General features: G+C 35.7%; 1 protein-coding gene across 3 annotated transcripts; it reads right to left on the minus strand.

The window, feature by feature from the left end:
- Positions 1–19,844: 19,844 nt before the first annotated feature.
- LOC114395170 (transcription factor AS1-like) lies at positions 19,845–23,153 on the minus strand. 3 transcript variants are annotated; one of them, XM_028356881.1, is made up of 3 exons: positions 22,772–23,153; positions 21,930–22,032; positions 19,845–21,288 (listed from the first exon to the last, which is right to left on the minus strand). In XM_028356881.1, exon 3 carries the CDS (start codon positions 21,233–21,235, stop codon positions 20,177–20,179), a length of 1,059 nt encoding a protein of 352 aa, XP_028212682.1. In that variant the 5' UTR covers positions 21,236–21,288; positions 21,930–22,032; positions 22,772–23,153; the 3' UTR covers positions 19,845–20,176. The 3 variants fall into 3 exon arrangements, with proteins under 3 accessions (XP_028212682.1, XP_028212683.1, XP_028212681.1); XM_028356882.1 differs by lacking the exon at positions 21,930–22,032 and having other exon boundaries at positions 22,810–23,153; XM_028356880.1 differs by lacking the exon at positions 21,930–22,032.
- Positions 23,154–23,692: the final 539 nt, after the last annotated feature.

The raw sequence follows: 23,692 nt of genomic DNA on the forward strand, positions 1-23,692 counted from the left end.
GTCGAAAGGAAACATTATTACACAATCCGTAAAGTTTCGTAACATTCCAGAACCCAAAGAGGGGGTGGTTGCGTAATTCGTCAAGTTTCGTGACATTACGGAAAGAAAACAAGTATCGTTACGTAATTCATAAGGTTCCGTAACGTTACGAAAAAAGAATCAGCAAAGAAGGGGGGTGAACTTATCAAGATAGGGGTGTAAATAGAAATTCGAATCGAGGCCCTTCCGGAACATTTTGGAAGTTGGGTTGCTTAAGGAGGAAGCAACTGAGCGGCTAGCTCCTCCACGTTTTTGAAAAATGGTTTCCGGGGCTTCCGTGGCTTCCATAATGCTTCCGTAAAATTTTCGAAAACCTTGGGTAAGCATATTCCACTTAACATTGGTGAAAGGGAAGAGAAAAAAAGATGAAAGTTAAGTCATATATGCTTCTGTAAGGCTTCCGTAACTTTTTCGTAAATTACGAAGGAAGGCGGGGTGAACTTATCAAGATAGAGGTGTAAATAGAAATTTGAGTCTAGGCCCTTCTTAAACATTTTGGAAGTTGGGTTGCTTAAGGAGGAAGCAACTGGGTGGCAAACTCCTCCACGTTTTTAAAAAATGGTTTCCGAGGCTTCCGTAATGCTTCCGTAAAATTTCCAAAAACCTTGGATAAGCATATTCCACTTAACATTGGTGAAAGGGAAGAGAAAAAAGATGAAAATCAAATCCGAAACACTTCCGTAACTTTTCCGTAAAATACGAAAAGGGGGGTGAACTTAGTAATTTGGGTGCGCTTAGAAATCTTCTTCATTAAGTCTCTGGGCGGCAAGCACCTCCCTTTTTTCCTATAAATAGGGGAGGGGGGGAGCTGTTTCAAAATGTTCAAGACCCCTTGGCTATGCATTTCGGCTATTTTGGGCAAAAAACACGTTTTCGTGAAGAAAAATCGAGTCGAAGTGCTTTCGTAACGCCTCCGTAAGCGATTCTGTGGAAATTCTTCATCGTTCTTCGTCGTTCTTCACCGTTCTTCATCCGTTCTTCGTTCGTTATTCGTTCGTTCTTCGTTCTTCAACGAGTAAGTTTTCGAATCCGAGACTTTCAATTCATTTCTTGTTTTGTGTACTTTCACTTTAATTTCGTTTACTTTCAGTTTTCTTTTCTTCCGTTTTTAACGTGCTTTAGTCATTTACTTAAGTCATTTTCTCGCCTAATCAAAAAATAAAATAAATTTCCACCGATCATTTGAATTGTAACATCCGTTAATTTCTGTTAAAATGAAATCCGACCGTTCAGTCATGCCGTAACCACGTTGGAAACCAAAAAGAGGTAGAATAATAATATAATAATCAAAAATATCTTTTAGTAAAATAAATCAAAAAAATCAATCGGACGTTTTTCTTTGGGATTTCTCTTTCTTAAATCGAATCGACTAATAACCAAAGTGAAACTAAGGCTAAAATCAATTCATAAACCAAACTTTTGTCATCGCCTAAAAAAGCCATTTTCAAAGGTCCAACGCCTTGAAATGGTCTTTTCCGCTTTTATTGGTTAAGTGTAGATTTCTAAAAAGCCTAAAATCAATATGTAACTTTGTTACCTCTTTCAAAAATAAAGAAATCATTAATGGTCCAATGCCTTAATGTTTTCTCACTTTTCAAAAGAATCGAAAGATTGTCTAATGGTCCAACGCCTTAAATGACCTTTCATTCAATAAAAACTAAAACATAACTTAACCAAAATGCTTTGTTCACAAAAGAACTACGTAGGTCTGATTTTCTCATCACAATTGAGGAATACGTAGGAGCAAAGGGAAACGCCCTTGTCGACCACAAAAAGATAAAAACATAAAAAGGCATAAAAAAAGACATAAGAACGTAAAAAGGGAAAAGAATATAAACTGAAGTCATATTTGCACATTTGATTAAAGGCTGCCGTCTCTTGTGACAGACGCGTGGGGTGCTAATACCTTCCCCATGCGTAAATACAACTCCCGAACCTTTCACTTAAAGTTCGTAGGCTACGTCTTTTCCGGTTTTTCCGAAGTTTTCCTCAAATAAACCTTGGTGGCGACTCCGCGCGTATTCCTTTCTTGGAAAACGCACCCACGAGCCCCGTGTCGCCCTCCCGCCGTAGGGTAGGTTGCGACACATGAGCGTTGTTAAGTAGAGAATATCCTTCTAACATCAGGCACCTATTAGGAAGACCAACATGTCGTCTACTTGTTTTTAGGCATTATTTCTCACGTGATTTTTCCTTTTAATAGTTAGTTTACACACCTATTCATAGTAAACACATCTCTTTTCACACTAGACACATATTCACTGAAATGGCTTTACCAAGTAACACAAGTTCCTCGAGAGTTCGATACTCGGTTCTTACCATTTTATACTACTTGCACGATCCGGTGCACTTGCCGGAAGCGAACACTGTGCACGACAAGGTGAAATTGACACTTGCTGCCTAGTTTTCCTAAGTGAGAGTGTCATGTGGACATGCTTTGGCTATCTATTGATGAATGATACCACATTGCTATTTAGAGTTAAGTCAGGTGCATGTATCATTCTGAGCATAATTGATTTGAATTGTGGATTATTGAGAATGATTGTGGTTATTGTTATTGTTTTCTTGCTAATCATTATCATTTGGTGTTTGTTGATCTTTTATAATTAACTCACCTTTGCAATTTATGTACTGTGTGGTTGGTGCCTGTGACGATCACGAATTTTCGTTCGTGGGAGCAGATAAGCAGTAGTAGGTGACTTGGAAGGAAGTCTTTTGTTGGAGCCTCCAAGCCGATGTGATAACGTTGGAATTCATTTTGGGAGAGAGTTGTGTTTTGATATATGTAAAAACTGAATTATGTTCTGACATGTGAATGATGTATAGCGTGCTTGTGCGTCGTTTGATGAATGTATATCACATAAAATTTAACCTCGTTTTTATAATCAAATTAATGGAGCTTTCACTTAAAATTGAAATTTCACATTTTAGAGTTAGAAATATCGTAGCGACGAGGCGAGTCATTACATTAATGCCACTTTTTTTCATTACTTGATACCAAGTTTCTGGGTCTTGCAACACTCGGCCGATGAAGTATACTAGTCTTAACTCATTGGACAAGAACCATACTTATGGCTTCGATGAATACCAAGAGGTATACTATAAGCCCTTTCTTAGTGACAGGTTTTGAAAGCACTAGAGGGGTTGAAAGTGTAACCTTCAACTGTCAAAAGGTTTCTTCACACTCATCATTCCATTCAAATTTCTTTCTCTTTTTAAGAAGATTCATGATTGGTTTGGCCTTCTCGATGATTCTTGGCAAGAATCGAAACAAGGAGGCGATTCTACCAGCCAATCTTTGTGCTTATTTCACATTCTTGGGACTTCTCATCTCCAAGATGGCCAGACATTTAGCTGGATTTGCATGTATTCTTTTGTGTGTTAGCATAAAGCCCAAGAACTTTCCTTCGTCTACCCCAAAGACACATTTTTTGGGGTTTAGCCTCATGCTGTGTTTTCAAAGTTATCTGAAAACCTTCTCCAAATCCTTGATGTGCACCAATATGTCATCTGACTTAACAACCATACCATTCACATATACTTCCAAGTTTCTCCCGAGCTGCGCATTGAAAACTTTATCCATTAGTCGTTGGTATGTTGTTTCAGCTTTTTTGAACCCGAATGGTATAACTTTGTAATAGTGGTTAGCTGATTCAGTGATAAAAACAGTTTTGTCCTCATCTACCAGGTCCATCTTGATTTGGTTGTATCCTGAATAGGCATCAAGGAAACTCAACGTTCGGTGTCCCGCTGCCCCATGTACCAAACAGTCGATGTTAGAGAAAGGGTATGCATCCTTTGGGAAAACTTGATTCAAGTCAGTGTAGTCTATGCACATCCTCCATTTACCATTCAGTTTTTAAACCACGACTTCATTTGATAGCCAAGCCAAGAGGTTTAGTTTACTTCTCTAATAAATTGGGTTGCCATTAGTTTGGGAACCTCTAGTCACATTGTCTGACACCTTTCTTCCCTCATCTTTCTCTTCCTCTAAGCTATGGGTTTGGCGATATGGATAACCTCTGGCAATGGAAAGCTGGATATATGCTTGACATGTTGGTTGTGGACCATGCAAATAGGTCAACATGTGCTTTGACAACTTTGTGTAAGATTTTCTAATCTTTTATTGAGAGTTGGTTGCCAAGTTAAGTAACTTATTCCTCGTTAATGTTGAACTGAAAGGTACATGTTTCTTCAATTGGTTTAACTTGGTTGTCATCATTAGTTCTTGGGTCTAGCTCTAACTCCTTGGACCCTTTGGCTCATGCCACGATCCGCACATAATGCATAGTTCAGTGTGACTCATCTTTTGTTAGGGGGCTCAACTTGAGACTTACCATATAACACTCTCTAGTTGTTCTTTGGTTGGCATGATGATGGCCCCAATATTTGAAAGGAACTTCATGGTCAAGTGGGGGTTGGACACTATGACACCCAAAGCATTTAAGGACGAACAATCGAGAAGTATATTGTAGGAAGTGTAGGCGTGTACTATCTCATATCAGATTTTTAAACCTTTCTGTTGGGGTCCCTCATGGCCGAAATTAATGTATAACCATATACATACCTTGGTTCCTAGTTTTTCTCCCGCAAAGCCGAGTAGCAGGTCGTCATGGGGAAGAAGCTCTGAGTTTGGTATACTTAGCTACTTAAAAATGTTCCAGAATAGGGTGTCAATAAGTGCTATGCATACATTATTTGTATATTGAAATCACATAGCAACTATCTCATGTTATTATCTTTTTTTGCTTATTGTGTGCTAAAATAGTAAGACTTAGCTTCTTCGGAGTTTTTATCCAAAAGATGCTAAAGTTAATGATTTTAGAGTAATTTTGGTTTTATTTTTTGTTGAGTTGTAGCATAAGCATTGAATAGGATTAATGAACTGAAGTGTCGCGCTTAGTGTGACCTCCTCGCTTAGTGAGTTAGAACAGCTCAACCCAAGCAACCGCTTAGCACAAGAAGCCACATTGGAAGACATCTGTCACAAGCAAGCGTGCACTCAGCGCTGTAGAAGCATATGTTATATGAAGTTTTGATGATGCCAAAGATGAAAGCTATTCAAGTTTGATCAAAGTCAAGATCACAAGAATTCAAGAGAAACAATGAACAATTAGTCCATAGTGTGTTAAAAGAATTCCTTAAATGAGGTTGCACAGGTTTGGCCTTAGGTTAACTCCTCAAAACATTTTACAAAGGTTTAAAGTGAAAAATATGTTTTTGAAATAAATGTTTTTCTCTCTGGTAATCGATTACCAGAAGATGTAAATCGATTACCAGAAGCTAAATGAGTTTCAAAACAGTTTACAAATATTTGAATTTGAATTTTAAACTGTGTAATCAATTACACAAAAGATGTAATCAATTACCAGAAGATAAAACTGTTTTTAACAACTTTTAGAAAATTTGAATTTGAATTTCAAAAGTTTGTAATCGATTACAACAGTTGTGTAATCGATTACTAGACACGAAAATTTTGAATTTCAAATCTGAAGAGTCATAACTCTTCAAAACTAATCGTGTAATCGATTACCACATATTTGTAGTCGATTACTAGTGAGGGAATTTTAAAAATAAATCCCAAGAGTCACAACTTTTCACAAGATTTTGAAAGGCCACCTAAGGCCTATAAATAGGTGATTTGGGTTCAAATTTCCTCAAAGTTTTACAGAACAATAATTGTCTTATCCTCTCAAAAGAAAGCCTTGGCCAAACACTTGCAAAACCTATAAGGATTCATATAAGATCTTCATCTTGTAATATTCCTCTCTTCAAGAGAGAAATAATCTTCTTACTCAAAAGCAAACGATTGTTGTTCAAGAGACTGTGAGTCTCTTAAGTTGTAAATGTTGGATCAAGTGGCCTCAGAATAATTAAGAAGGGGGGGTTGAATTAATTATTAACGAACCTTTACTAATTAAAAAATCTATCCTTCTTAATGTTACCAAAAGTAAAAGCAATAATTAAAGTGCACAACGGAAAATAAAGAGTGTAGGGAAGAAGAAAACAAACACAAGAGTTTTATACTGGTTCGGAAACAACCCGTGCCTACATCCAGTCCCCAAGCAACCTGCGGTCCTTGAGATTTCTTTTCAACCTTGTAAAATCCTTTACAAGAAAAGATCCACAAGGGATGTACCCTCCCTTGTTCTCTTTGAACAACCAAGTGGATGTACCCTCCACTAGAACTGATCCACAAGAGATGTACCCTCTCTTGTTCTCAATCACAACAACCCAAGTAGATGTACCCTCTACTTGTACCACAAAGGATGTACCCTCCAATGTGTTAAGACAAAGTTCTCAGGCGGTTAGTCCTTCAAAACTTTGTGAAGGGGGAAACAAAAGAATTCTCAGGCGGTTAGTCCTTTGAAATCTTTTGTTTATGGGAAAGGTAAGAATCAAAAGAATTCTTAGACTATGTTGTTTTGAATTCTTTGACAAGAGAGAAGGGAGACACAAAATAATTCAGGCGGTTAGTCCTTTGTTCTTTTGGAAAAGGGAGAAGAGAGACACAAAAAGAATTCAGGTGGTTAGTCCTTGGCGAATTCTTTTTGGCAAAGGGAGAAAGGGAATGAAAAAGATGAATAGCACACTTTTGTTTTCAAGGTTTAGAAAACCAGAAAACTTTAGAAAGCTTTTGGCAAAGGAAGAAGAAGAAGAAATTCAAGAAGATGTTCAAAGAGATTTAAAGGTTGTAAAAGAATGTAATGATTTTTTTTTCAAATGCAAGTTAAGGTCTTGCTTTTATAGACTCTTCATGTCTGGTCAAGAAAACCATTAGAAGAGTTATAACCTTTAGAAAAACTTGAAAACCATTGGAAGAGTTACATCTTTTGATTTTTATTCAAAACTTATCACTCGTAATCGATTACCAAATCATTGTAATCGATTACACAAAGCATTTTTGTGAAAGGATCTAACTCTTCACAATTGAATTTGAATTTCAAAGTTCAAACACACTGGTAATCGATTACCAAAATCTTGTAATCGATTACACCATTTTGAAATTAATTGGAACGTTGTAAATTCAGTTTGAAAGCTTTTGAAAACAAATTTTGCTACTGGTAATCGATTACAGTAAACTGGTAATCGATTACCAGAGAGTAAAAACTCTTTGGTAAAAGCTTTTGTGAAAACTTCATGTGCTACTCAATGTTTTGAAAAACTTTCTAGTACTTATCATGATTGAGTCTTTTCTTGAGTCTTGAATCTTGATTTTGATTATTCTTGATTCTTGATTCTTGAAACTTGATTCTTGAATCTTGAAATCAAATTTCTCTTGATTCTTGAATTGTTCTTGACTCAATCTTGAAATCATTCTCTTGGGCTTTTTGTCATCATCTTTGTTATCATCAAAACACCTTGAATCAATCTTGATTCATGACTCAATCTTGATTCAAACATGATGTTTGCTTCTACAGTAAAGATTTCTGATCACAAGGGAATAGTGTCCCTGTGTGGTTTAGACTTTGTAAAAGGATTTTACAAGATAGTGGAAATCTCAAGCGGGTTGCTTGGGGACTGGACGTAGGCACATGGCGTGACCTAACCAGTATAAAAACTGAGTTTGCATTCTCTCTTCCCTCAAACTTCTTTAATTTATTGCATGTTATTTTTGCTTTGAAGAAGTTTTATTTGAATCATTCTTTACTTAATTTATATTAAGTGTGCATATTCTAATTCAAGAGAGAATTAAAATTTGATTAGGGGAAGTTTTTTAAACTTAATTCACCCTCCCCCCTCTTAAGTTATTGAGGACACTTGTTTAAAAAGTGGTATCAGAGCTTAAATCTTGTACAAGATTTAAAAACATCAAGAATATGGCCTCATCAAAATATTTATTTCCCGAAGGGAACTCTATAAATAGGCTTCCTATTTTCAATGGCGTGTGTTATCATTATTGGAAAACCCATATGCAAATTTTCATAGAGGCTATAGATTTAAATATCTGGGAAGCCATAGAAATTGGACCTTACATCCCTACTATGGTGGTAGGAAATACAGCCATAGAAAAACCTAGGGATTAATGGGATGAGGAGGAAAAGAAGTTAGTACAATATAATCTGAAAGCCAAAAATATAATTACATCGGCATTAGGAATGGATGAATACTTTAGTGTGTCAAATTGAAAAAGTGCAAAAGATATGTGGGATACCTCACAATTAACCCATGAAGGAACAACAGATGTGAAAAGGTCTAGAATAAATACCTTAACTCATGAATATGAATTATTTAGAATGAATCCTAATGAAACTATACAAGACATGAAAAAGAGATTCACACACATAGTAAATCATCTTGCATCCTTAGGAAAGATATTTCTAAATGGAGATCTTATTAATAAAGTTTTGAGATGTTTAAGCAGGGAATGGCAACCAAAGGTAACGTCCATTACTGAATCAAGGGATCTTTGTAATATGTCTCTTGCTACTTTGTTTGGAAAGTTACAGGAAAATGAAATGGAATTAATGAGATTGAATCAGTATGAGGAGAATGATAAGAAAAAGAAAGGAATTTCTCTTAAAGCTTCGTCATCAATCCAAGAAGGAAGTGATAAAGAGGATTCAAATGAAATAGATGATGATGATGATCTCAGTCTTTTTGTAAAAGGATTCAACAAATTTCTATGAAACAGAGGAAATCAAAGAAGATCAAATTTCAAATCAAAGAAAAGGGCAGAAGATCCATCCTCTATTCCAAAATGTTATGAATGCAATCAACCAGGATATTTGAGGGTTTATTGCCCAATTTTCAAGAAAAAAATACAGAGATCAGAAAAGAAAACTTTTAATGACAAGAAAGCCAAGAAGGCCTAGATTACTTGGGATGACAATGATATGGACTCATCTGAAGATGCAGAAAATGAAGTTGTAAACCTGAGTCTGATGGCCAAGAATTATGAAATTGATGAAGAGGTAACATCTTCTGACAACAACTTATCTATTTGATTTGATGAATTACAAGATGCATTTACTGATTTACATAAAGAATCAATCAAATTTGCAAAACTAGTTTCATCTTCTAAGAAAACTATTTCAAATTTAGAAAAAGAAGTTTTAAAATTAAATGAAGAATAAGAAAATCTTAAGACTGAAGTTATAACTTTAAGATCAAATGACACAAATCATTCTTCTACCATAAAAGCAATGCATGATAATATAGAAACATCTATCTCTTGTAATTGTTGTAACAAGTATATAGAAGAAATCAAGGATTTGAAAATTTCTCTTGCAAAATTTTCTATTGGCAAAAGTAACTTAGATATTATATTAGGAAAGCAAATATGTGTCTTTGATAAAGCAAGATTAGGATATAAACCTGATAAACAACAAAAATTTTATAAAAATTTCTTTGCATCCACACAAAAATATAGTTCTCCTTTCTTTACTTGTTTTTATTGTGGAAAGAAAGGACATGGTTCATCTACATGTTGTTTTAAGAAAAATAGCAATAATATTAAAATGATATGGGTCCCAAAAGGATCTTTTATTAAAACTAACACACAAGGACCCAAGAAAGTTTGGGTACCTAAGTCACAAATATGATCATATAGGTTTCATTGAAGAAGAGTTGGTACATAGATAGCGGATGCTCTAAACACATGATGGGAGATGCCTCAAAGTTCACTCATATCTCTCCCAAGAAAAGCGTACATATGAGTTATGGCGACAACAATAAAGGTAGAATTCTTGGAGTCAGAAAAATAGGTACAAATTCATCTACCTCCATTGAAAATGTTTTACTTGTTGATGGTCTTAAGCACAGTTTGCTTAGTGTTAGTCAATTATGTGATAAAGACTATCTAGTATCATTTGACTCTCACCACTGTTTTATTGAAAACAAACATGATAGAAATATAAAGCATATAGGATACAGAACAAATAATGTTTACACGATAAATTTAGATCAAAAACAAAATCATGATCAATGTTTTCTTAGTAAAGATGATCACAAAATCTGATTTCAGGCTTAAATAGGTGGCTTTGTTCGTGCTCACACGCTTAGCGAGATTATGATCCGCTTAGCGCACATTAGTGAATTTTGTCTTAGCGCTCTTTTCTCGCTCAGCGGATGGGCTGAAGTGGTGCGCTTAATGAGATGAAGCGGTGCTCTCAGTGAACCTGTACAACTCATCTTCTTCCAGATCCTTCCTCGCGCTTAGCCACTAAGTGTTGCGCTTAGCGGACGCTCGCTAAGCCAGCATATTGGCTTAGCGAGGAGGTGAAAAACAACACTTTGCCAAATCGCCTAATTCACCTGAAATTGAGAGAAATTGATTATTAAATACACAAAATAGAAGTATTAAGTGTCTATTACCTATACTTAACATAAAGTACTTATAATACTACAAAACAACCATAAATTGGGGAAGTTTGATACAATTTACACAAGTTTTATACACAAAAGTTAGTTGTATTCATCGACTAACAAAATGCATATTCATGGTGAAGATCACAAAGGCAAAGGAGAAGGAAATGATGAAGATCTTCACATTGATGAAGTAAAAACAAATGTTGATCTTCCAAGAGAGTGGAGAACTTCTAGATACCATCCTCTGGACAACATTATTGGTGATATATCAAAAGGGATAACCACTACTTACTCTCTCAAAGATATTTGCAATAATATGGCTTTTGTTTCAATGATTGAACATAAAAATTTGAAAGAAGCCATAATTGATGAACATTGGATAATAGCTATGCAAGAAGAGTTGAATCAACTTGAAAGAAATAATGTTTGGGAATTAGTTGAGAAGCCTAATAATTACCCAGTTATAAGAACAAAATGAGTATTTAGAAAAAAATTAGATGAAAATGACATAGTCATTAGAAATAAGGCTAGGTTAGTAGCCAAAGGATACAACCAAGAAGAAGGGATAGATTATGAGGAAACATATGCTCCAGTTGCCAGATTAGAAGCCATTAGAATGTTATTAGCCTTTGCATCCATAATGGATTTTAAACTTTATCAAATGGATGTGAAGAGTGCCTTTTTGAATGGCTTTATCCAAGAGGAAGTATATGTAGATCAACTCCCTAGTTTTGAAAACTCAGATAAGCCTAATCATGTTTTTAAATTGAAAAAGGCTTTATATGGCTTAAAGCAAGCCCCTAGGGCTTGGTATGAACATCTGAGTAAGTTCCTTTTAGAAAAGGATTTTTCTAGAGGTAAAGTTGATGCTACTCTTTTTATTAAAAGAAAGCTGAATGATATATTATTAGTACAAATCTATGTTGATGATATTATCTTTGGATCCACTAATGATTCTCTATGCGAAGAATCCTCTAAAGACATGCAAAGTGAATTTGAAATGTCAATGATGGGTGAGTTACATTTCTTTCTTGGGTTGCAAATCAAGCAAACCAAGAATGGAATATTTGTCAATCAATCAAAATATTGCAAAGATTTGATTCATAGATTTGGGATGGAAAATGCTAAACATATGGCTACTCCAATGAGTACTGCTTGCTATTTGGATAAAGATGAAATCGGTCAATCAATAGACATTAAGAAATATCGCGGTATGATCGGATCTCTTCTTTATTTATCTGCTAGCAGACCTGATATCACGTTTAGTGTTTGTATGTGTGCCATATTTCAAGCAAATCCCAAAGAATCACATCCTAGTGCAGTTAAGAGAATTATGAGATATCTATTAGGCACTATTAATATAGGATTATGGTATCCTAAAAATTCCACTTGCAATCTAATAGGATACTCTAATTCTGATTTTGCCGATTCTAAAAATGATAGAAAGAGCACTAGTGGAACTTGTCATTTCATTGGATCTGCTCTAGTTTCTTGGCATAGTAAGAAACAAAATAGTGTTTCTTTATCCACTGCTGAGGCGGAATACATCTCCACTGGTAGTTGTTGTTCCCAGATTCTTTGGATGAAATAACAACTTTCTGATTATGGAATATTTCTTGATCATATTCCTATAAGATGTGATAACACGAGTGCTATAAATCTATCTAAGAATCTTGTTCAGCACTCAAGAACCCAATATATAGAGATAAAACACCATTTCTTGAGAAATCATGTTCAAAAGGGAGATTATGTACTAGAATTCGTTGATACAAAGAATCAGTTAGCTGATATCTTTACAAAACCTCTCCCTAAAGAAACCTTCTTTTCTATTAGGAGAGAATTAGGACTTTTAGATATCAATGATTTAGATAAATAGGAAACTAGATTGAATATTATCTTCTTTCTTTATGATTAAGTTTGTTTCTAATGATTAATTATTGTTTGTAGTTTACTGATTGTCTTTGTTTGTGTTGTTGTTTGTAGTATTCATGATTGTCTTTGATTGGTTTTTGTTTGTGTTTGATAGTCATGTTAATTGTTGTTTGTAGTTCAATGATTTCTGATTGATTGTCTTTGTTTATGATTGATGTTTGTAGCTAATAAATTTATAATGCTTACTTTTGATCTTTGATTGTGATTGATATTAGTTACAATGAATGTGTAGGTTTTCTAACTTAGCCATAGTTCGATTCTATAGAAAAATCCTTGCTTTAGGGACAAGTAATCAATTACCACTCCCTATAATTGATTACCATAGAACAACAGGCTATAATCGATTACACAAGGCTGTAATCAATTACCAGCAAGCCTTGGTAGTTACAAGATATGCTTGTAATCGATTACAGATCATCCCTAACTATATATACCTCGTTTTCGCAGAACCCTCATTCCTTCCATCTTTGTGACGATGCTCAAGCTTTCTCAAACTTCAAATCATCATATCTTCCTCGTTTCTTAACCAAATTGCTTCAAACAAAGCCCAATCTTCATCTTTTCCAATTCTCTACAAAGCCCACCAATTAAAATCAGGTGAAACAACCTCAAATGGCAGAATCATCCAAGAAACAAAAGGGATCCTCTTCCACCACCACCACTGCAGGCCATCGCCGCCATGGAACCTTCGGAGACCCACCAGCACCAATTCCTCCTTCTCTTTCATCTCCCTGGCCATCCACCTTATTTTCCTCCGATGATCAGCGTCAGAGGTACTACTCTCAATTTTGTAATCGCATTATTCTTGACCCTAAGTACCTAGACCTTGAATTCTTTGATGGTGAAACATTTGATTGTTTCCAAGTGTTTCAAAACTCTGAATTGGTTGAATTCATGTCTCTCAAATTGCCTTATTTTCCTGAATTAGTTAGAGTCTTCTATAACAATTTGAAAATTCAGGATGGTGTTCTTTATTCTGAGGTGCACAAAATTCCTATCATTGTTGATTAGTCCTTATTTTATTCATTAACAAAACTGCCCAGTCAAGGTGTTCCTTTTGAGGGCACTCTTGTTGATGATTGGAAACTTGATTATTCAAGTCCTGATGCTCAAAAAATGGTCTGCAATGACCATGCTAACATGACCGGTAGATTGCTTGCTAGGTCATTTACTTTTGATTGTCACATCATGCACTATATTATTTGTCGCATTTGGCTTCCTAGGTCCACTAACCATGCCCAAGCCTCTGAGGAGGATTTGATCCTGTTGTGGGCCCTTCAAAATGGTCGTCAGATCGACTAGGCCCATCTTGTTAGGTACTGAATGCATAAGGCATTACGGGCCAATGCACCTCTGCCATATCCCCCTCTTGTTACCCTTTTTCTTCAGCATTTCCATGTTTCCTTGGATGATGAACCTTTTGTCAAAGTCAAACGTTCCTTTTCTATTGGTGCCAGTGTTGTTACATCTTTTGGTTACCGGAAAGACATGGATGGTCAGTGGGTCCGCAAGCAAGATCTACCACCTCTTATTCCCGACGAGCGTACGCCATCTCCGCCACTGCAACGGGATGCTTCCTCTTCTCTGCTGACTGAAGTCCTCACCGAGCTCCACGATCTTCAAGCATTTGTTGGTGAGCACTTTGATGCGATGGATACTCATATCCACTTGGCTTGAAGACGATATGAGTTTCATCAGTCATTGCTTTGATCCACTGGCAGATTCTTAGTTATGTTTCTCATGTTTTATGTCATTAGTTTTATGGTTATTTTTAGCCTTGTATTTTGACTTTAGCTACTTAGTACTTTGGTTATTTTTGGATATTATGTTTTTGTTTGCTTTGTGCCTGGGATATTTAGTTTATGGGTTGGTTTTGTTTGGATATTTAGCCCTTGATTGGCTTTTGACTTGGCTTGGTTATTTAGAATTTGATTGACTTAAATTTGCTTGCCCTATGTTGTGTTTGATTAGGTTTGTGGATGTCCATGTTTTTTTCTCCGATCATTTTTGGCTTTTTGATGTTGCCAAAAGGGGAGATAACCTAAGGGTAGAATTTATCTAAAAACTAGGCCATAAGTTCCAATCTTAAGAGGGAGTAAGGTTGAGAGAACGCATTACAAATTGTATCATTTATCTTGTTTTTAGATTATTGTCATCATCAAAAAATAGGAGATTGTAGAAGTATATGTTATATGAAGTTTTGATGATGCCAAAGATGAAAGCTATTCAAGTTTGATCAAAGTCAAGATCACAAGAATTCAAGAGAAACGATGAACAATTAGTCCATAGTGTGTTAAAAGAATTCCTTAAATGAGGTTGCACAGGTTTGGCCTTAGGTTAACTCCTCAAAACATTTTACAAAGGTTTAAAGTGAAAACTTTGTTTTAAAAATAAATGTTTTTCTCTCTGGTAATCGATTACCAGAAGATGTAAATCGATTACCAAAAGCTAAATGAGTTTTAAAATAGTTTACAAATATTTGAATTTGAATTTTAAATTGTGTAATTGATTACACAGAAGATGTAATCGATTACCAGAAGATAAAACTGTTTTTAACAGCTTTTAGAAATTTTGAATTTGAATTTTAAAAGCCTGTAATCAATTACAATAGTTGTGTAATCGATTACCAGACACGAAAATTTTGAATTTCAAATCTAAAGAGTCATAACTCTTCAAAACTAATCGTGTAATCGATTACCACATATTTGTAATCGATTACCAGTGAGGATATTTTAAAAATAACTCTCAAGAGTCACAACTATTCACAAGATTTTGAAAGGCCACCAAAGGCCTATAAACAGGTGACTTGGGTTCAAATTTCCTCAGAGTTTTACAGAATAATAATTGTCCTATCCTCTCAAAATAAAGCCTTGGCCAAACACTTACAAAATCTATAAGGATTCTTATAAGATCTTCATTTTGTAATATTCCTCTCTTCAAGAGAGAAATAATCTTCTTACTCAAAAGCAAACAATTGTTGTTCAAGAGACTGTGAGCCTCTTAAGTTGTAAAGATTTCTAAACACAAGAGAAGGGTGTTCCTGTGTGGTTCAGACTTTGTAAAAGGATTTTACAAGATAGTGGAAATCTCAAGCGGTTGCTTGGGGACTAGACATAGGCACAGGGCGTGACCGAACTAGTATAAAAACTAGGTTTGCATTCTCTCTTCCCTCAAACTTCTTTAATTTATTGCATGTTATTTTGGCTTTGAAGAAGTTTTATTTGAATCATTATTTACTTAATTTATATTAAGTGTGCATATTCTAATTCAAGAGAGAATTAAAATTTGATTAGGGGAAGTTTTTTTAAACTTAATTCACCCCCTCTTAAGTTATTGAGGCCACTTGTTTAATAAGCGCAAGTGTTGCACTACGCGCACTAGAGAGTTTTGATTGACCAATTAATTGGTGAAGCCTATAAAAAGAAAACGAAACATTTTGTTTCCTTAAGAATGAAGAAACCAAAAAGAAGGAAAATATGTTTCTGGAGCTCTGGCCGATCTGTTTCAATCCATTTCTCTTCCATTTTCTTTCCTTTCATCTCATTTTTATATTTGTAAGTCTCTCACAACAATGAGAGGCTAAAACCATCAGTTGTTGAGAGCTTTGCAAACAAACTCCCTTTGATGTAATGATTCTAAACTATCTTTTAATATAATGTTGTTATTATTATTCATCCTTGTGCTTATTCATATATTTATGGTTTGATCATCCATCTTTATGTACTGTTTTAGGATATAAATATTGGGAAATGTTTGTGTGCTAAGAACTTGGGAAGAATATTTAAAGTGAGTCATATCTAGGGATAAAGTGGTTTCTTTAGCCTGTTCAATCACCAATCACCAAGGGATTGGGAGCGATATTAAGTGATTTAGGTTCTTTCACTTGAAGGATCTTGGTTAGAATAAACTAGTAGATGCAGGTAATACACCAAGAGAATTTCTGGCAAGCGGAGCCCCCAACATGTTCTTTAACTCATTACAACACCATCTCACAACTTCGAGCATTTGTTTTCTTACCCTTCATGTTCCTTGCTTTGTAGTTAATTCCTTTTAGTTTATATTTGTAGTTAATAAATGAACAAGATTCAATTTGAGTCACTAATTGCTTAATTGTTAGATATACATCTAACTTTGAGTACAAGCATAATCCTTGTGGAAGGTCTTACCATTTTATACTACTTGTGCAACTTGGTATGCTTGCTAAAGATACAACAGATGTTGGCCAACAAGTGTCTTTCTTACTATGAAATTGGTGATTTCTACGCTCATCACAACCAGATTATCTTGAACCGGGTCTATTGCTTTGAAGTCATTCGAAGTAAAGGTGATAGGCGACATGCTAAGGGCTTTGTGTAGGGGAACCATGTTTATTGGTCGGACCTACTGTAGGTTCCTTTTTCAAGCTGAGGCTATTGCCCCTCTTCCAACAAATCTTTATGTAATAGTATTGACGATATGTCTTGGTTGATCAAGGGATTTTTTCTCCCTCTCCCTAGATTGGCTTAAACTCCTTTGTCTCTCGGTCTGAGAGTGATGATTGTGATCCCTTTCTCTTCCTATCTTCATCCTGCCTATAGTTGTTGTTGTGCTGATATGAATGAGGCTTGTGGATAAAATCCTTTAGGTGTCCCAACTTTGATGAGGTCTTCTATCTTGTCTTTTAGAATGCTGCACTCCTTGGTTGAATGTCCTCGGTTAGGGTGGTATCTATAAAGTTTGGAGAAGTTGGCCTTTGGGGGAGTGTTAGCTCTTTTGGGCATGGCTAGGATTTCAGTAGCCAAAGCTTGATCCAAGATATGAGATTTGCTAGCACTATGGGGTGTAATAGGCGTTATGAGGTTCTCGGGGCAGTTGATCCCTTCGTCCCCCCTCCCTAGTCTTGTTAAAGTTGGGCTTATTGATCTCTTTCTTGGTTGATATAGCCTTGGCTCAAACTTGGCTCTTGTATTCGACAAATTCTTCCATGTACTTGGTTGCTCTATGTCACAACTCCTCCAAGTCAAAAGCGGGCTTCTTGCATAGGTTGTTCACAAAGGGTCCCGATCTTAGTGTCATTATTAAGTGGTGCATGGCAACTACTAGGTCTAGGTTTCAGATATTCAAAGCTATCTTTCCAAAACGTTCCGTGAAAGTCTGCAATGGCTCTTTCTTCTCCTTTCATATGTTGACCAAAGCCACTAACATCAGATGATGGGGTCAGCTAGTTGCAAACTGAGTTCTAAATTGAGTTGTCTGTGTATCAAAGAAGTTTATGGTATTAGGGGGCAGTCGGATGAATCAGTGCAAGGCCTGACCTTTCAATGATGTGTGGAAGACTCGACATAAAACAATATCATCAATAGTGTACAGATCAACTTAAGTGATGTATGCATCCAGTTACTCATTAGAGTCGCTTGTACCATCATACTTTTTGATGGTTAAACTCTTAAAGTTGGAGGGGAGGGTAGCCTTCATAATGCAGGGACAAAATGGTTCTTGAATTGTTGCAACTAGCTCCCCAATGTATTAACCGATTGGGTGTGTGTGTCCTATCAAACACTGTTATTGGTGGCCTTCACTATCTCAAAGGTTGTTGACTTGCCTTTGCCACAACATGGTTTCATTTCTAGGTTGCCAGGATTGGTTACCTTCTCCTAGTTGTGCATTATCCCATTGAAGGGTCATGATTTCTTTGGCATGGTGCCGACGCATATCCGACACATGTGCTTACAGCCTCCTTACCACAAAGGTCAAGTCAATCTGGCGCTCCATTTGTACTTCTTCATGTTGTTGACTCCCCTCGTTATTCGATTGCAACTATGTTCAGTCTAGTTTGTGTAATTGCCATGATTCTTGGGGCCGGGGACTAGATTACACGACCCCATGGTGGGCTCCAATAATGTTCCTATCACAATTAAGGTTGAGTACTACTCTTTGCATCAAAGGGTCCTTGTCACTCCTTTCTCTTTACTTCGCATGCATGTTGTGATCCCAGAGGGGGTACCCACAAAAAGCACTCCAATGTTCAAGGGTTCGACTTAGAGCAATAAATATGAATCATAAATGTGCATTTAATGAACAATTGTCTTTACCTGGGGGTCCTACACCTTTTATACCATCCTTATTGGGTTTGTGTGTACTGATTATCGTCTAGGTAATTCGTCCTATAAGCAGGATTAAGTGGCCAAATCTCTTGATTGCTAGTAATTGCAATTATCACCCCAGGTGAGTCCAAAAGGGTATTTGGCTACCCTAGCCTAGTACCTATTTGGCCTGTTACTTTGGACTATAGTGGGGACGAATAGGTACTCCATCCAATCTAGTATAAAAAATATTTTATAAATATTATATGATGATATTTTCTTAGTAGATGTGAATGTTAAGGGTAATTTGGACTCATGCTATGACTACTTTTCTAAATTTTAATGTATGCTTCATGATCCTAGCCATGTGAAAAATGAGAGAAAAGATGGAGTTTTTATTCTTTGTGAAAGAGAGAGAAAAATATTTATTTTTTAATATTATTAAAAATTAATTCAAATATTAAAAATTTTATTTTAAAGAATATAATTTTATTTATTAAATTATAATTTTTGGTGATAAAGAAGAAAACATATCACAAAAATACAAAATAACCATGACTGCCCTTTATAATGTAAAATCATCAAATTTTGATTATTTCTTTATAAGATAAAAACTTAATAAATTTTTTGCAGCAAAAATAAAATTAATGTTTTAATAATTATTTTCTTAAGTTTTAAGATTATAAATTATTAAAAAGAAATTATTAAGTTTGGTAAGCCACTTTCGTAGCTTATAAATTATTTGACATAATGGTAAACTTACTTTCAATAATCATTCCCTTTGAGTGACGCAAAAGGCACGCTTCACAAATGGGGAACCACTTCTCCATTTCATTTTAAACCAACAGATATCACTATTAGTGATTCACTAATGATATATTCCAAGGTATATTCTCTTCTCTAAGCTTATTCAAATGTTGGGGTGCTACAAGTGGATACCTGCCGCTAGACTACTATGGGATTCCTTCTCCAAGTTGCTACTAGTCTCTCTAACCCATTGTGTTCAAACTCGACATGTTGTATCATTAAACGCTTTATTCTTAGAAATTCAGTATCTTGCAATACTTTATGAAACATACTTTTTCATATCTTGTGGAAGTTTGCTTATTCAATGTTGATTGAGATCCGTAGGCAAAGACTACAATGACGACATAATAACTTAATTGTTGGTACGTATAGCGTTTGGGTTAAATTGAAGGCTTTGTATGCGAACACATTTTTGGCATGAATCATAGACATTTCTCAACAACATTCATATTCATATAAAAGCCTATCATGTATCTGAATTAAATATTCTAATGTATTATAATAAAAGTTTGCTCTATTCTCTCTCAAATCTTATCTGTCATTCTTTCTCGTTACTTCATCTCAATTTCCCAATTCAATCTCTGGTTACTGTCAAAATATTTGACAAATTACTTCTTGTCACAATCTACTCGCTTTTCTAGGATTTTGGATTCCATGAAAGGAGTATTGCCCATGTTCATCTATGAATCTATATTTAACTCAATCTCATTATTGTGCAACGTAGTTATGGTAGTCTCATAGTAATACTTGAATATTACATACATATAGCCGTTCAGCTAATGCCACTCCAAGAAAAGAATTTGGGGACATGCATGTTCAGAAATATAACTAAGTTCATAAACTTGGATGTTATACTATATCCATGTAATTCAACTTCTAAGAGAAGTTACTCAAGTTGTATGAATAGATAGGACATTCATACACATCTATAATAAAAATATACCAAGATCACAAACTGCATATCATTCAAGTCATAAGAGCACCAATATCCATTTTGCCAAAAGATATCTTCATCTTGCATTTGGCTAAGGGAGCCCTGCTCTGCACCCTAATTGCTCTAGTAACCTAGTAAGCCGCAAATGCTTTGCAGCCCATTGTTCTGCCAACTTTTGCTCCTTGTTTTCAGCATCTCTCCTTAATGCATCTAACTGTTCTCTGTATTCTGCTTCAATTCTACCCAAAGCAGCTAGCTCCTCTTCTTGAAGAGCTTTAATTTTTGCTTCAAATTCTTCAATCTTCTCCCTTCTTCGGTTTGTCTTCTCTGACTCCAACTGCAACTCCACCCGACTTAACCTCCAAGCTGCCTCCTTCTTGTGTGTGCCCAAAGCACGATGCCCCTCTTCCAACTCTTTACGGTGCTCCACCATCTGAGACATAAGCATGTTATCACTTAGAGTTGGAATAACTCCCTGAAGTGCTGCTGCATTCCCCAAAACAAAAGGAGCATTGTCTGGTCCTCTCTTGGGTGGCAACCATGAAAATGGAGGCGCGATCACCATTGAGGAAGAAAGACTTAGTGTCACCGAAAGGGAACTTGGCCCATCAGCGGCAGGACTACTAGAATTAGAAAGCCAAGAAGGAAGCAAGGATGATGCAGGTGCTGGTGTATCGGTGTGCAGAAATGCCCCATTGGAAGCAGCCATTAAAAATGATGGTGAAGGGCGTTCCTTCACTAGTTTCTCTGCAAAACTCTCAAGTATGTGCTCGTACTTACTATTGTTAATTGGGTCGGAGATTCTATTGACATCCTTTTTCTCTCTCTGCTGCTTCTCTTTGAAGACTTCCCACCACTTGCCTAACCGCTTAGCAGTGCGCCCTGGGACTTCTGCAGCGATTTTCTTCCATTTGTTCCCGTATTTTGCTTGAAGGCGGATGACAAGACGCTGCTCTTCTTCGGTAAGAGAACCTTTTTTTATGTCAGGCTTGAGGTAGTTCTTCCACCTTTCCAAGCACGACTTTGCATCCCTGTTAAGAGGTGTGTTCATGCGCTGAGACACAAGATTCCATTCCCTAGGACCATACTGTTTGACATAAGAACATAATAAAGCATCCTCTTCAGCTCTCCAACGTTGCCTCTCCTTCATTTCCAAGTGCAAATCCCACAGCCCATGTCTTGAAACTTGAACTCATCATGTCTCTAGAAAAGTTATGACAACTCGTGATATCAGTTCACAAGGACTAGGTGAGAAACAAAAGAAATACCAAACAGGAAATAGATGGATTTTCTAAAATCTTCAATCTTAAGTCAACTGGTGAATCAAAAGAACACTAGTTGGGTGATTCATTTAAAAATACCAATGCCTTCACATTGATATGAAGTTTAGCGAATAACTAAAGAAAAGGAAGAACATCTTTCCCATTTGTATAGGTAAATGTGATAGCAAAACCCTGCTTGGATTTTCAATAAGGACTGACTTAGAACAACACTAGATTATCTCAAGCAGAAATGAGAATAACACTTCAAGATGAAAGTCAATACATTTTATCCATTACAAATTCGATAGAAAGACAAAAATCTACCAAAAAGAAACAGATACAGCACAATATTATTTTCTAACAAAGGTAATCCATTGTTATAGCATTGTAGAGATGCAACCAGCGATGACATTAAAAATTAGATAGAGGATATATGACAATGCCAAACATATGGCAGAAAATTTTTGTTTACACATTTTACACATGCTAGAAGGATTTAGCATTAATTATGCATGGAAGTTTCACACAGAAAATTAACTAACCATAATTGGCAGTTTACCAGTAGACAAATTTCCAAATTACCAGATTTTCAGAACAGCGACAACAAATCACCAAATAGAGTTGGCCAAATGTATCAATTTCTGCCCTTCGTTACAAAGCAACCACGATATGCAGCACAATACCTCTGAATACATATAAGTTCCATTGAATTACAAGTAATTTGAAAATTGCGAATCTTAATTGAAATGGAGGATTTTGAGTTAGTTCATACATTTCTCGAGCAATATGACAAAGAACCATTAATTAAAAACACCACTCCCAATAATTGAAATCCTAAAGAACACCCAAGTGATTTGATGAATTATCATATATTGCAGATTCACATTAGCACTGAGAATTGCAAGGATCAGTTTCAGTTATATTAACTTGAAAAAATCACAGAAGAAAAGAAGCATTGAGTGAGAGCAAGCAGAGCAAAAAGTAGACAAACTATCCCCCACAGATCACAGCAATTGCACGTGGACACAGATATAATAATGGCTTAACATAATTGTAATCAAAAGAGAAAGCATAAAAAAGAATTTGTCCAAACTCAAAATTATGTAGCAATTTTGAATTCTAGAAAACAATGAGATAACAGCTGACCAAAATCAGATAAAGTAAAATACATAAAATAATATTCACTCTGCCGCACTTTTTTATCTACGAAAATTACATAATCTAATCACTTCCATTAAGCGCGTGCTTGATTTAACTTATTTAATAAATTAATTATCCTTTTTTCAGAACAATGAAAGTACAAAAAAATAAAATAAAATAATAACACTGAGTTCATCGAAAACTGTAGCAGACATTTCCACATAAATAGTAAAAACCGCGTCTTTCTTGTTTTTTTAAGAGAGAATGCAAAAACTGAAGCATACCCAGGTGGAAAAAACCGAAGGAGAAGAAGTGGGAATACTCATAGAGTAGCAGCGCGAAGTACGCAGAAGCATCTTCTGGAGAACGAAACGGCGCCGTCAAGAGGGAAACGAGAGAGGGAGAAGAGAAGAAGCAGTGGGGATGACATGTCGATGACGATGAATGATGATAGGATGTGAATGTGTGATACGATATGATAATATCTTTTAGAGAGAGAGAGTGCGGTGGTGGGGAGAAGACAGAGCACTGTAATGGAGCAGAGAGAGAGAAAGTGAGAATAGACAAGACAGGCAAGAGAGAGAGGAAATGGGGACAGGGGTATACGTCGGTTTCAGCGCTTAATATGCGAGAAAGATGCACGCGAATGATAAGGGAGGAGGGAACGGAACATCAACAACAACCAGTATCTACTATCATCGTACCACTCGATTTTTTAATATCCCTCCATATCGAACACCTCATCAATATTATTAATTTTTCTTTATTTTTTTCTTCTTATATCACATAATCCTTTGTATCAATACTAATATTAGAGTCCATGCTGCATTGTAGACTATTATGAACTATAATTTATATTCTATACAATTTAAGGAAAATTTGATTTTACATGTTATTGTTGGGTTACAGCTGAGATTATTAATCCTACTTCAAAAACATATTTCTCTTATACTGTTGCATTGCAAATATATAGACTATCATTTCTCCTTTTAAACTTTCTCTGTTTGCAAACTCAGGATGCTACTCAAAGGGTTGAGGAGGTTGAATTTGTTGATCTTGCACATTTTCCTAAGCTTCCAATGCTAGAAATTTTGCATGGACTACATGTATCATGATGTTGTTATTTCATTTGATATTTGATATATTACCTTGAATTTAAGTTTCCTTATAAAGATTACATACAAATTCAATTGTTGTATTAACTT

The sequence above is a fragment of the Glycine soja genome, chromosome 18 (assembly GCF_004193775.1).
Source record: "Glycine soja cultivar W05 chromosome 18, ASM419377v2, whole genome shotgun sequence".
Classification (NCBI taxonomy): domain Eukaryota; kingdom Viridiplantae; phylum Streptophyta; class Magnoliopsida; order Fabales; family Fabaceae; genus Glycine; species Glycine soja.

Bases quoted from the DNA above. Each gene is read 5' to 3' on its own strand.
- LOC114395170 (XM_028356882.1), bottom strand. From the start codon at position 21,235: ATGAAGGAGAGGCAACGTTGGAGAGCTGAAGAGGATGCTTTATTATGT.